Raw genomic sequence first — 15,125 nt, 5'->3', positions numbered from 1 at the left:
TCCCCCCCACATCCATCAGTCCTCAGTTTTTGTCAGCATTCAAGAGTCTCTCATGGTTTGCCTCTCTCCCTTTCCCCCACCATTTCCGCCCTTCTTCTCCCCCTTGGTCCTCCGTCAAGTTCCTCCTAATCCTCCTATACGTGCATGTGTTACACTATTTTTGATTGTGAACTCATGTTCCTTGAAACTATCGGAGAGTTCTTTGAGGCCTGGATGAAAGTTACATTCTTTCACAGAGGCTATGCGTTTACTTTACCAGATACCTGGAAACGCTATAAACCGAGACTCAACTAAAACTAAATGTTCGACTTGGGCTTTTTGGGCCCTGCAGTTAGTTTGCATTTTGGCTCCTTCAGTCTCTGCATTTTTGCTTTCTCATTTGCCTCCAAGGATTTTCTTTACATTCGCATCAGCTCAAGCGTGCATTTAGAAAGGATTTTAAAAAGGATTTTAAAGATACCTTAAATGTTAATTTAGGTGTTCTTACTTAGAGAGTATCTCTGGCCCTCTCGTTTGTAATTTTGCTAGACATCAATGTCTTTATTATAGTTTTATATTTGACAGTCCTATTTGCCTTCACGCAGGCTGTATTTCTTAGGACTGCATACTCTAACTTCTTGTATCTTCGTGAGACTTTCTATGAACATGAGGTAGTCATTTCACATGAAAGACACATGAAAGACAGTGTGTCTTCTGTCTTTCACTCAATTCATTAAGATAACCCTTGTCTTAAAACTCATGTTGCTCCCCTTCTTTTGAACCTTCTCCTCTTCTTTCTCTCTGTCTGTACAGGTACTGACTGGGAGCTTCAGATGGTTCTGTCCATTAGTACATGGGCCCCTTTCTAATTTCAAACTTTTATGAAAGTTTTATAAAAAGAAGAAGAGAACAGTCTAAGGTTGCTATATCTTTATCTTGCCAGTTAGGAATCCAGCAGGATAGGAGAAGTAAGAAGGAAAGCAGGATCGGAGGCTTTTCCATAGGACTAAAGAGCTTGTTTTTTATGTTAGTTGTGGCGGTGAGGTGTTAACTATCTAGGTCAGGGCCGCGGTGCTTGCAGACGGTGCTTGCCTGTCTGCTCCTCCTATGTAAGGAGTTACTAAAGTAAAGGCGAGCTGACTGACCCTCTCTCACCAGGCCCACAAGGCAGGGGTGTTCTTTAGGGAGGAGTCAACAGTCTTGTGAACGGATCCTCAATCTTGTGGGTTCAGACACCTGATGAGGGTGTTTCCTTTGGGCTGGATACTTATTATTCAAGTCTCAAACTGAGGGTGCCAGTTTATGGCAGAAATACTTCATCCCAGGGGACGTGACCTTGGATTGTGGTCCAGCCTGTTCTATCTTACAGGTTTAGCAGTTGGAAAACCATATTGTGATTGGAGATGAGTAAAGAATTATAATGAGGAAAGATGGTTCTGTGATTTGAAATGTAGTAGCAGCTGACCAAGAGTGACAGATCCATCTATCCCCAAAGGTCGGGACCACCCCCTGAGGGTGCTGATGTGAACAACTGTCAACAGTGAACCCTTCCTTCTGTACTTCCAGGCCTGGCCAATTCCTTGTTTTAACTTTCTTTCTCTGGATGTATTAATACAACCTACCCATTTAGGGTTAAGGCTTAGTGTAAGAGCCACCCTTCTGCTTTGAGGTGATTTTTGCCTGTCCTTGCTCTGAACCACTATGCATTGATTTCACGGTCTAATTCTCCCAGGGCAGCCCTATTTCCCTTAATTCCAAGTTTTGGGGGAATGCCTCATTGCAGCTCATGAATACTGACAACAATTTATCCAAGGACTTTGAAGCAAAGGTTTTCTGAGCAAAGGAATCAATTACAGGGTGTGGCTCCCAAGTGAGGAAGCATTTCCAGAAGGCATCCAAGGCAGTTTGCCTCAGAACCTCACGGTTGCACCTCTGAACTTGAGAGCTCGAGGGGGAGTATTTTGACTTTAATAACATGAACAGTTTACCTATACTTTGGTATCTAGCAGATGTGCTAATTAGGAAGATCCTTCTCTTCTCTTTAAAGTAGGTTTCCTAAGGACATGTATTTGGCAATATTGGTTCAGCAAGAATTACTGTATGTGCTCGAAAGTACAGAACTGTACTTCTTTAAAAATATCTCTGGTTCAGATGTGTTGCCAGTGCAGCCTGGCCTCCCCCCGCTCCCATTAGTTCTGATGAGGGAGGTTTGATGCCTGTCACTGCGTGTAATCTGGACCTTCCTTTGTGAGTCATTCCTTCTCTCATTTTCTCAGAGCAAATACAAATCGCCCATCAAATGACAAGTGAAGGCACAGGGGAGGCAAGGGGAGGGAAATCAGAGCCGAAATCTGTTAGCTATTTGGAGTAATTGGTTATTTGCTGTGTTTGCTGGTTGGGAAGCAGAGCACATACTTTACGGTCTCTCCTGTTACGGGGGCTGGAGTCACCCGCCGATATTGGATCCTCGTTGCCGGAGCCCTTGGCTCCGGGCGCCTTTCCCCTGCTTGGCATTCCTGTGGTCTCCTCTGGGGGTGCACCCCTCCTCCCTCGATGCACACTGCAGGGGGGACAGCCCGGGGTGAAACCTTGTCTGGCAAACTCCAGGGCCTCATCAGGCTGGAGGAGGCCCCAGCCCCTTCAACCAGCCCTCCTTGTCTCTGCCTCCACCCCGCCAAACTCCTCTCTTCCCCAAAGGTCTTTCCTCTGGTCCATGGGGGACCTGTTTTCCCATCCGGCGAAGAGAGGTTCGTCGATTGTCAGAGAAAAAATTCTCAGCTTTCTGTCGAAATCTGCAGGACAAGAAGTTCCCTCTGAAGTCTAATTTTAGGCCTTCCTACCCCTGACTCTCCTGTCCCTGTCCCCTCCTGCCCCCTAGCCTGGGTCAGGACAGTGCTTAGAACTGGTACAGTGCTCATGGCTGAGTAAAAATCCCCCCAGGATACTCATTGAAGCTTATTAACCAACCCAGTGTCTTTAACACCTCTTTTATATTGACTGAGGGCTGGGGAAACCAGACTGAAGTAGCAGCAAGTTCAAAGTAGGAAATATTTGAAAAGTAATGTGATTTTGTGTATGAAAATGCGCACGGTAACTAGAAAGTGGGTTGACTTTGGCACATAGTAGGCTCCCCCAAAATACTTTAAAAATTGAATTTGAGATAGCTAAGATTAGTGTCTGTAGTTTGATGAATGCTTCAGCAGTCCTGGGAAAGCCTTCAAAAATAGTTTTTCTCTTAAGTAGATTGTTGGAACTCTGGCTAAGCAAAAGCGTCTACATAAGCAGAATGAAGAAGATAAGGAACGCTTTTGCCCAGGCCCTACTGGAATCCTCACAGATTCTGAATTAGTGATGTCTCATTGCTTTCCTCATAGGTTAGAGGACCCTGATGGCATCTTCTTTCACTCACCCAGCTGGATAGATCCCATTCCGCTGGGCTGTCTGCATGGGGATATGTGGTCCTGCTCTCCTCGGAGGATCAAGTCATGAGCTCATGTATCTTTTCTACCTCAGGCCCCATGGTCGGGAGAGGGCCAGTAAGCTGGAATTCCCCAGAGATTTGCCATTCCACCTGGGTCTCCCATCTGGAATAGGCCAATAGTCAAGTGATCAGGCCCTGACCCTTCTCTGCTCACCATCTGCTTGACTTTGCTAGATTTCAGGCACACTTACTCACTGGGCCTTTTGGAAACAATTCAGCATTTTGGTTAAAGGTCTTCCCTTCCCTCCCACCTCTGCTGGTCCAGCCTGAAGTCAGAGTAAGCGGAATAATGATCTCTACGACAGACACAGAGGCAGGACTACGGGGAGTGTGAACAAGAGGTTGAAAGCCTAGCTCCACTTGTGGAAATAATTAAGTGATTTTTGTTATGAGTATGTAGAGTTCTGCTGAATCAACGTGGTAGCTGGCTGTGGGCATATGTTTGTGTGGTTTTTGGGGGCATGAGAGGTTTAGTATGTATGGGGTGTGGCAGGTTTGAAATTAGGGTGCTTGCATGTCTGGGGGTTTGTCTGTCTATATGGACATAAGGAGTTGTATGTTACATCAGCGTTTGTATTTGTGTGTGCATGAGAACATAGTCTCAGTTGCTCAAAACTTAGAACATTAATTAAAGAATTAGAGGCATCACATCATGATTCTAGTGATGCAGATGTTGAGTTTTGGGGCTGTGGTATTCGGGATGTTGGCCGTATCAACAAGGATATTTTTCATGGTCAACTTTGCAGGTCATAAAGTCTCTTTGCACAAGTCTCGTAGCCTCACAGCCTAACCCAGTGTTGGGTTTTATTATTACCATCTTGATGACAATGATTTATGCTAAGAGAGAAATCACTTTCAACCCGGTCTAGGGTGTCCACCTCTGGGTCAACCAGAGACAATGAAGGCCTGCTTAAAACTATTAAAAAAATTAGACTTCTGTTTTAGAGGTGGGTGTGGGTAGTTCCATATAGTGACCCAAGCAAAGTTTAACATTATAACTTTGGTGATAAGTGAATTTGATCAGGGATTTTTCTGTTTGATTCAATTGGTCATCCTGGGAGAGAACACCAGTGAGACCCCTCCCTCCCCCGTTCAGTTTTCCTCACTTTACAGAAAGGCAGGCTTAGAATTATTGTTGTCAATTTTGCCGTCTATATTCATGAAATGTATTCGGCCCACTGAATGAAAATGGGAGATTAAATGTTCAGAATGTGCTGTGCTGATTTGGGTCTTCGGAGGGATTAGAGTACCCATTACACTGGATCAAGCCCAGAGAAGCGTGTCTTTGTTACAAGGCTCCGGCTGCTCGGGAACTGAATGCTGGCTATTAGTGAAATTGGAGAGGCTGCCAGTCCGTGCCTTGATCAGACTTACTTGCTTGGCTGGCTGAATGATGAGGGGCCTTGAACCATGGGCATGGGGATATAAAGTTTTAATGGCCAGACTTCTTGCTAAAGCCCGAGATGACACTTAGCAATCAAGCCATTTGCGTTGGTTTCTCCTCCTTGCCATGTGCCAAGACGGGATGCTTAGCCATTGCAAAATGAGGTCAAAAGCACACTTGGAATTTGAGAACATAGGACCATTACCTTCTTGGAGTTTTGGATTATGGGATTCCACTGACATCAGAGGGTTGGTTGGCTTTGACACATCAGGGTTAAGACTGGACGGGCTGTCTCGTTCCTGTGGGGCTCATTCCTATGGGTGTACTAACTTGTGCTTGGACTTCCTGTGGAATAGAAGGAAGAAGTGGACTTGAAATAACTCTGTCAGAAGCCAAATTAGTGAAATAGCAGGAATGGTATTTTCTTTCTTTCTTTCTTTCTTTCTTTCTTTCTTTCTTTCTTTCTTTTTCTTTCTTTTAATATAGTTTATTGTCGAGTTGGTTTTCATATAACATCCAGTGCTCATCCCAACAAGTGCCTCCTCCATGCCCATCACCCAGGAATGGTATTTTCAAGTCATGTCTGTGAGTGTGTTAAAAACATAACTGTATTTTTCTGTAACTCAACTTAATCTCCTTTTTGAGCTGATATTTTTCCCGATGGCAAAAAAGCCTGGTATCCTTCAATAGTTCAGGTTTAAGCTGAGTCGGTTTTGGGTTTTTCTTCCTTGTCCTTACCCTTACCAGCTACATACTGGGTTGATCTTCCATAACGTCATGGTCTCCATGAACAGGGACCCCTGGTCCCCAGTATGTGTCTGCCCTGTATCTATAGGCCCACCGATGTCTGGGTGCATGGACCACACAGACAATAGCTTGTTTTCTTGGGCACAAGACCCTTTCAGGTCCCCGGGCTCTCTCTCTTACCTAATTTTTAAGCCTTTCTGAGGAACATGTTACAACTTGGTAGCTCTTTCATGACACTCTGGGGTCTATAGGAACCTCTCTCTCCCATGACACCCATGCAGCCATCTCTGCCAAGTGCCTCATATCTCAATTCTTCTGGCAACTTCTGGGCCACTGTTTGCCGGATCCCTGAAGTTAAGGAGGGGTCTCTTCCATATAAACTTTGGAGCTAACCTGAGGCCCAGGTGTGGGGATGCATTATCAAAACCATCACAGATCTCTATTCTTTCTTCCTCTCCTCCTCTACACTCTCATCTCCTCTGGATAGTCTGGGAAAACTGGCTGGACAAGACATCCTCTTAAACCTATTTTTTTTTTTTTTTAATAGCAAGCAGTGTTATCTTCCTTTGGAAATTTAAAAGCCAAAGATCCTCTTCATTCTGCTGTTCAGGCATTCATATATTCATCAGTGACTTACTGGACTCAAAATATGTGCCAGGAAATGTTCTAAGTACTGGGGATATAGTGTTAAAAAAGAAAAATATCTCTGCCCTCATGAGGAGAGAGACACAACAAACAAATACCTAAGTAAAATATATGTAATATCAGATGGTGATGGTTGCTAGGGAGAAAAAGCAAAGAAGAACTGATCAAATTTGCTGGGGGAAGGGGTGGTGATTTAAAATATGGTGTGGGGTGGGTAAAGCAGATTGCATTTGAGTCAAGACTTGAAGGAGGTGAAGAAGTGACCCATGGATCTATGGGAGGAATAGAGCCTCTGGCAAGAACATGAAGGTGCTGGAAGTGCTCGAGGACCAAGCAGGCCACTGTGGCTGGATAAGCATGAAAGAGGAGGAAATACAAAAGGCATGAGGTCAGGGAGGTGAGGGGACTGCATCAGAAGAGGCTTAGCTTTGTCCTGAGTTGGATGGCAAATCCCTGAAGGGATCACACTGAGGGCTCGTGTGTTCCAGCATGGGGGGCTATTGTGTTGATGATAGATTTGGGGGCATGGGTGAAAGCAGGGAGGCCAGTTGGGAGATTGGTGTAATATTCCAGATAATGAGAACAGGGTGGTAGTTATTTGGGAGAAGCGATCTGATTCGGAGTATGTCCTGAAGGTGAGACCAACAGGATTTGCAGTTAGACTGAACATGTGGCATGAGGAAAGGACTCAAAGATGACTGCAGGGTTTTTGGCTTGAACATCTGGAAAGAACGTGTTGTCATTGACCTCTATGAGGAAAACTAGAAGGAGCAGGTGGGTGGAGGATGGTCAGGAATTGGATTCAGGATGTGGTACATTTGAGATGCTTATTAGATGTCCAATGGAAGATGTGAAATGGGGGGCTGGAGTTCAGAGAAGTCATCTAGGCTGGAGAGAGCTTCACATGGGATTCATTAGCATCTTTGCCGTTTAAAGATGTAAGTCTCAAGGGGAACCCCAGGGAGTGAGAGTGGAAGGAGAGGAGAAGAGTGTTGAGCACAGAGCCCCAGGGCACTCAGATGACCAAAAGGTGAGTGACCAGGAGGAACAGCAGAGATTGAGAAGGCTTGGCAGGTGACAGGGGAGGACACCACCCTGATCCTCTGTCAGGCAAAGGGGATGTTTCAAGGACAGAGGAGTGACTGCCTATATCAAATACTGCTGCTAGATTGATCACTGAAGTCACTGATGACCTTGACACGTTTTGGTTAAGCGGAGACAATGGAAAAACAAGAACTAGACACAAGTGTAGATAACTGTAAATTTTTCTGTAAAGGTGAGAAAGAAATGAGCTGGGAGCCAAAGGAGAAAGTCAGAGAGTTTTCTTTGAGTGACAGCGAGCTGATGGAATGACCCAGTAGACATGCGAGTGGGATGACCTGGGCGAGGCTGAGGAGGGTCATGGAGTGGTGTTCTTGAGCAGGCAGAGGGCACAGGACCAAGGGCATGAGTGCAGGGGTTGGCCTTGTGGTGGGGTGCAACCCGAGCACGTGTGGTGACAGGAGGGAAGGCAGGATATGGTGCGGGTGCTGGTGAGGGCTTGTGGCAGATCTCTTCCGATTACTTCTGCTTTCCATGAGAAGGAGGAATCAGGGTCACTGGCCAAGAGTGAGCAGAGGGAAGAGGTGCCCAAGGTCTGAGGACAAAGCAAAAGGTACCGGATGGGGTTGTTAGGAGACAGTAGAGTTCTAGGAGTGGGAAACTGGGGTGCGGTGGACGGACAGCACTGGGACCCACTTGAGGCAGTGACATGAACTTGGAGCCACTGATTTGCTCTTTCCCTCGGCCACGTTGGGTTGTGCAGAGAGGATGTGCAGTAGGGTTAATGACAGGTTGGGTTAGCCGGAAGTGTGATAATGCCCCAGAGAGGGGCAGAGGAGTAGACACAGGGAAGATCAAAGGAGTAAACAGAGGATGGTAGAGGCAAAAAATAAACTAGTTCATATACAACTTGTGATTCTGCTGCGCATATAATTCCTGCCAAGGGGGTAGAGTTGAGCAGGTTAGCCTGTGGGATGCAGGAAGAGAAGGGGGGATGGGAGCCACAGAGCAGCAGGCCAGTTGGTGTGACCAGGAGTTAGGAAGGCACCCTGGGCTGTGCTCCTCACCACCCGTGGGTCTGCTGGGGGGGGAGTGGGGAGGGGGAGGGCGCAGCCACTGGATGCTGCCTGGAACTTTGAGGGATGACAAAATTTTAGCTGAGAGAGGTTCTCCAGGAAAACTGGGTGTGCTAAGATTTGGGTCTTTGTTTTGGGTGATCATTTGGTTGTTCTAAAAAAAATATTTAACTCTTATTTCCTTAGAACGCATACTTGAGATTGCTGCTTTTGCTGTCATTTTAAAGGTTATAAGCTTGCATTTGGCCATTTGTTCTTTTTTATTTCAACAGTTTTATTGAGATAATCCACATAATAAAAGTTCCTATTTAGTGTACAATTCAGTGGTTTTTAGTATATTCACGGAGTTGTGCCGCCATCACCATAATCAATTTTAGAACATGTTTATCTCTCCAGAGAGACCCCGTACCCAAGAGCAGTCATCTGCTATTTCCTCCCAACCACTCCTAGCCCTAGGCAACGACTCCTCTACTTTTGGTCTCAGATGTGTCTATTCTGGACATTTCATATAAATGGAATCATAGAATGTATGGTCTTTTGTGTTTAACTTCTTTCACTCAGCATAGTGTTTTCAAGGTTCATCCATGCTGCACATCAGTTTGTCAGTGTTGTTTATTGTCAAATAATATGCCGTTGTATGGATATATCTCATTTTCTTTATCCATTCATCAGCTGATGGACATTTGGATTCTACTGTTTGGCTGTTACGAATAACACTGCTACACACATTCCTGTACAAGTTTTGGTGGGAATGTAAGTTTTCCTTTCTCTTGGGTATACGACTAGAAGTCGAACTGTTAGGTCGTATGATAATTCTGTTTAACCTTTTGAAGAACTGCCAGATTGTTTTCCAAAGTGACTGTTCCATTTTATGTTCTCATCAGCGGTGTTCCAATTTATCCACATCTCCACCAACTCTTACTTGTTCTAGCCGACTCTTCTATGATCCCCGTCCTAGTGAGTGTGAAGCGTTTTCTCATGGTGGTTTTGATTCGCATTTCTCCTTTGGCTAATAATGAGCACCTTTTCCTGTGCTTATTATCTGCTTATCAACTCTGGAGGAATGTCTATTTAAATGCACTGCTCCTTTTTTATTGGGTTATTTGTCTTTTTATTATTGAACTGTGTGAGTTCTCTACATATTCTGGTTACACATCTCTTATCAGATATATAATTGGTAAATATTTTCCCCTGCTCTGTGAATTACATTTTTATTTTCTTGGTGTTTTTTTCCCCAAAGCATCTTGCTATTGTTCTTTATTTGAAAAATATTTAATTTTTAAAATTATGCAAGGACTACATACACACAGGAAGAATTAGAAAATTTTGAGTGATACACAAAAATAAAAGGAATAAACAAAACATCCATAATGTTATCATTCAGAGGTAACTGCTGTGAACATTTGGGGTTTGGTCCTTTTATTAAAATGAAGTCATGTTATTCATTTTTTAACCTTTTACAAATCTCATCAGTTATAAGTAGCTTTCCATAGCAATAAATCTATTTCAACAGCATCATTTTTTATGTTGTATAACATCTACTCATGTGGGTGTTCAGTGTACCCAAACAGTTCCGTATTGGTGGCAGCGTAAGTTATTTCCAACTTTTCACTATTATTTATAAATGAGGTTAAGTCTTTATGCCTATCTATGATTACTTTCTTTGGATAGATCTCTAGAACAGGCTGCTAGGTCAAAGTGTATGCACACTTTTAAGGCTGTGGAAACACACAGCCAAATTGCCTTCTGGAAAGACTGTGGCTAGCTGTGTGCCTGCAGGCAGTTTGTGAGACAACCAGTCCTTGGCCAAGAAGCTAACCTGGTCCACACCAAAGACACAACAATACTATGATCAGCGATAGCAGTCAACACAGACAATGCACTTACGTGCTAGGCACTGTTCTAAGGTCCTTATACCTGTTGGCTGGTTTATTCTTACCATAACTCTATCAAATTGGCACTATTATTTAAGGCACAAAGAGGTTCAGTAGTTATCCAAGGTCACACAGGTAGGGGTGGCAGGATTTGAACTCTGCTAGCCTGTCTCCCAAGTCCTGGCTCCCAACCACCCTGATTTTCAACTGCTTTTCTTTTTAATTTTTAAAAATGTTTTATTTATTTTTCTGGGGGAGGGAGAGAGAGAGAGAGAGAGAGACGGAGGGAGAGGGAGGGAGTGAGCCAGCGCAAGCAGGGGAGGGGCAGAGAGAGAGGGAGACACAGAATCTGAAGCAGGCTCCAGGCTCCAAGCTGTCAGCACAGAGGCTGACGTGGGGCTCTAACTCATGAACCTCGAGATCATGACCTGAGCTGAAGTCAGACACTTAACTGACTGAGTCTCCCAGGTGCCCCTCAAGTGCTTTCTTATATCCATATCACTTGAGAATTATCGGCATGGGCAGCCCTATGTACAGAAACCCAGAAGGGAGGATTTCTGGTATGATTATTGGCTGTTGCTTTAAGATAGAAAGCTTCCTTTTCTTAATTGAATGAAAACAAGTGAATGAGGGTGAATGAACTGAGAGCTTCCTTTAGGAATAACTGAAAAGTTTTCTCATCTCCCCCCCCTCGCCCCGTTTCGTTTCGTATTTACATGCTACATATCAGGGGTTGGCAAACATTTTCTTAAAGGGCCATAGAATAAATATTTTAGGTTTAGGGGACTTAAGGTCTCTGTCTCAACTACTCAACTCAGCTGTAGCTAAAAAGCAGCCACAGACAGTACGTAAATTACAAAAGCAGGTGGCTGGCAAGCGGGCAATAGTTTGCAAATTTGTGTTAGAGATGATCCTGTGAGTTTTCTCTTCTTACTCAGTGACATTGAGCCACTCCTGCATTCTCGAATAATCCAGCTTGAGCATGGCAGATCTACTGCTGTAATCTATTAGTATTTTAATGACTCTTTTCAGGAATGGGATTAATCTGTGTGTGTGTGTGTGTGTGTGTGTGTGTGTGTGTGTGTGTGTAAACAAAGAATGATTTATTCTTTGTTTTTTTATTTATTTATTTTTTATTTATTTTTATTTTTTATTTATTTTTGGGAGAGAGAGAGAGAACGAGTACAGGGGAGGGGCAGAGAGAGAGGGGGAGACACAGAATCCGAAGCAGGCTCCAGGCTCTGAGCTGTCAGCACAGAGCCTGACGCGGGCTTGAATTCATGAATCGTGAGATTATGACCTGAGCCGAAGTCGGACACTCAACCAACTGAGCCACCCAGGCTCAGATTTAGTCTCTGAAAGATTGATAGAACTTTGTCCCAAAGGAACCATCTTGACCTGATATCTTTTTTTGGAGGTAGTTCTTTGAGAGCGCTTCCAGTTTTAGAGTTACTGATCTCTTCACATATTCTATTGCTTTTGAATCAGTTTCAGGAATTTATATTCTTCTAGAAGACTTTCTGCTTCATCTGCATTTTTCATGTTGTCACTGGTTGTAGCAACTCCTTTAATATTTTCATTCTCCGCATAATGTCGTTTTATTAGATCTTTCTCATTCCTAATGGTGTACCTACTTCTAAACATTAGATTTGATAAATGTTTATTTTATTGGTCTTTTGAAAGTTTGCTCTGAGATTTAATTATCAATTATAGTATCCTTTTTACTCTATTAATTTCTGCCTATCATTTTCAAATTTTGGTCTTCCTATTTTCCATTTTCTAATTTCTTGAGCTATCAGATGATTTATTTTCATTCTTTTTGTATAAAAGCAAGACCATTTGAGACTGAATTTGAGACAGACTGAGCTATAATCCACAAATTTGGGGGCATCACCATCTCACTGTTGGAATTTTCTAAGTATCTATGATTTTAGGTTTGGTTTTCTTTGACCCAGGAAGGTTTTAAGAATGTGTCTTTAAATTTTTAAAAGGTTCAGATTTTTAATTCTTAAATTTCTCATTAATTTCTAGTTTTACTGCATTATGGTCAAAGAATGTGACTGATATGGATTTATCTTGGACATTATTGAGATTTGCTTGTGGCTTTTAATTTTTTCTAAGTGCTCCAATGGTGCCAGAAAAGAAGGTATATTTTCTATTTTTAGATCACATAATGTTGTCTTCTTAATTGACATTGTTAGTGGTATTATTCAGATTCTCTGTCTCCATACTCCTGTTTTAAAAAAATTTACTTGGTTTTTCAAGACTGTGGGAAATATAACAACTTTCCCACAACAACTGTGCTTCTGTTACTGCTTCTGTTATTTCACTGTACGGAACACACTGGTGGGTTGCCTGTTTGTGCCTGACTCTGAGCCTGAATCATAAACTCAAATCTTTAAGTATCTGGGCTGGGGAAGAAAACAAAGATTTAGGAGGAATCAGACAACTAAACTGACTTCCAGTCTAACTGTTTCCACCTGTATGCACATATATGCCTGTGTGTTCGTGTGTGTATTTTGGTGGGGGTATATGTGCATTGCAGTATATACATATCTCTTGGGCATGTCTGTATAAATGTATTTTTCTGTGTTATGAGTTTGATATATGTGTCTGCATATGTTTATTCACCCCTGGCATATTTTTCTTTAAATTGAACTTAAAAATCAGGGCTAGGGTTGGCCTTGTTCTATGCTGGCTTTTTCTGGAGTGGTTACAAGCCAGAAAGCTCTGCTACACTGTATCTTAACCCATCTGAATGGCTTTTCCTCTCTCCTGGCTGCAGAAGTCCCTCCTGGTAAGTTCATCTAACAGTGACCCGCTGTAGCCTCAGCCTCGCTCTGGTACTCACTCTCTGTGCCGTGTATCTGGGGATCATGTTTTGGCCACACAGTGGTATTAGGGCCACACTGTCAGGGTGGGTGGAGACTTTGAGACCCTCACCCTACCCGCTCTCCGTTGTGCCTGTTCAGGTACCCTTGGCCTGGTTCCAGTCTGTTCTCACTCTTAATAAGCCAGAACTCAAAGGACTGAGCATTAGTTTAAAGGTAGCCACTGGCATTTCCAGAAAGTTAGTGATAGACATTCAGTTGACTTTATAGGATCAGAGCAGACTTTTGGGTGATCTGGCATATTCCCTCATACAGAGGAGGAAAAGCAAGCTCCAGATGGGCTTTCCCGACACCTCATCCTTGGCCCTTCCCACAGAACTGGGTGAGTTTTGAGGGTATTGACAGGCACAGACTAAGCTCCCAGCTCTAGGCAGGGTTTGGAGGGAGACCTGAGAAAGAGTGACCACCCCACCTTCAAGAAGCTTGCAGACTCCCTGGGTGATAGGATACACACAGATAGACAGGACACAGCTGGAGGAACATTCTAGACACAAGAGCTAAGAGGGCCTGTAGACACACCACGTGCAGGAGATGAGGAGGAGGTGAGGAGACCAGTGTGTGCCACAACAGACCTGTCCATCTTTTCCTACAAATATGAGCAAGTGGAGGAAGGACAGGCCAGAGAGTGGGTTGTCACAAACTTCTTTTAGCATAGTGGTCGTTCGAATAATGGGTGCTGAGTGAGCATTTGTTGACTTTTAGGGACTCTGTCTTGATTTGCCTTTGGGAAAGCTAAGTTCTGATTTCTGATGCTTTTTCTTTGTCTGGGATTGGGGAGGCAGGACAACTCTTTGAGGTCTGAGTTTTCCGGGTCTACCACATTTTATTCATAAATGACACATTGTTGACATTTTCCTCCAAAGAGTTACTGTATGTACCTTCTGATTTCAGCCCCAGTCTGTCCCTGGGATGCAGGGGGCACTGTGATGATAATGTCCATGTCGCAGAATGGAGTAAGGAGGCCGGGGAGCTTAACAGAATCACACAATGAGTGGAGGGTAAAGCCAGGCCTGGAGCCTCTGCCTCTCAATGCCAAGCAGGTGCTCTGGTCTGATCTGTGCAGTCTGCTCCCCGAGAGGTGGGGAGTTCCAGCTGTCTGCTCCCCTGAACTCACCCAACAGGAGAGCTTGGAAGTGCACGGCAGCCCATCAGCCTTGACAGGTGTCTGGTCCAGAAGGACCTTGCTGGGTAAGTTCCGTTTCTGAAGTGATCTCCTTCTTTCTCCCCACTCAGGAGGAGGAGTTCATCGACTGGTGGAGCAAATTCTTTGCCTCCACAGGGGAGAGGGAAAAGTGCGGTCCATACTTGGAGAAGGGCTTTGACACACTAAAGGTGAGGCCTTCCCACAGTGTGCTCTTCAGTCTAACAGCCCCTGGGCATGCACAATGGACACTGGGGAATGGGGAGGGTGCCACAAGAAGACAGTACATATACATGCGTGTCACCTCCTTTGAACACATATGTGTCTCTCCTCATTTGGTGCCTGAGAGCTGATGAATCCTGGTGAACCAATTGAAGTGAGAGAGGTCACTCACTGACTTAGAGCAAGAAGTCAGTGTGGGTTGGAATACTGAAGAAAGTACTTTTGGAAGAATGTTGAAAAATACTGAAGTATTTGTGGATGAAATCATGCCTGGCCTGGGATTTGTTTTAAAATTCTAAAAAAAAAAAAGAAAGAAAGAAAGGAAAGAAAAAGAAAGGGGAAGATAGATAGATGATGTGAGTGGCCCTCTGGTAGATTTTCAAAATATTAAAAATTGTTGAAATTGCAAAATATTTAAAATTGTTAAAACTTGAGGATGGGTACTTACGGATTTGTTATACTATTCTGTTTTTAAAGTTATTTGAATGTTTCTATGATTTAAAAAATTGTGTTAAAAGGAGAGTCAGCTTGAGAATGTAGCTCCAATTCCTTCACCCCTGCAATTGGAACAGAAATTACCTAGCAAATATAAAAACATGGTAAATTTCATTTCTGTGAAAAAAGAAGCAAAGAAAACCCCCCAA

The 15,125-nt window shown here is 43.7% G+C and overlaps 1 protein-coding gene across 2 annotated transcripts in view; it reads left to right on the top strand.

Annotated features, from left to right (window-relative positions):
• The window catches only part of DYSF (dysferlin), a 203,486-nt gene that overhangs the window by 153,844 nt on the left and 34,517 nt on the right, over positions 1-15,125 (top strand). For both annotated transcript variants that reach the window (XM_039239562.1, XM_039239561.1), the window contains one exon: positions 14,352-14,450. In XM_039239562.1, coding sequence (XP_039095493.1) covers positions 14,352-14,450 — 99 coding nt within the window. The remainder of the gene's footprint in view (positions 1-14,351; positions 14,451-15,125) is intronic.

Source organism: Hyaena hyaena, unplaced genomic scaffold (assembly GCF_003009895.1).
Source record: "Hyaena hyaena isolate Hyena2069 unplaced genomic scaffold, ASM300989v1 scaffold_158, whole genome shotgun sequence".
NCBI lineage: Eukaryota > Metazoa > Chordata > Mammalia > Carnivora > Hyaenidae > Hyaena > Hyaena hyaena.
This window is presented reverse-complemented; position numbering and strand designations above follow the sequence as displayed.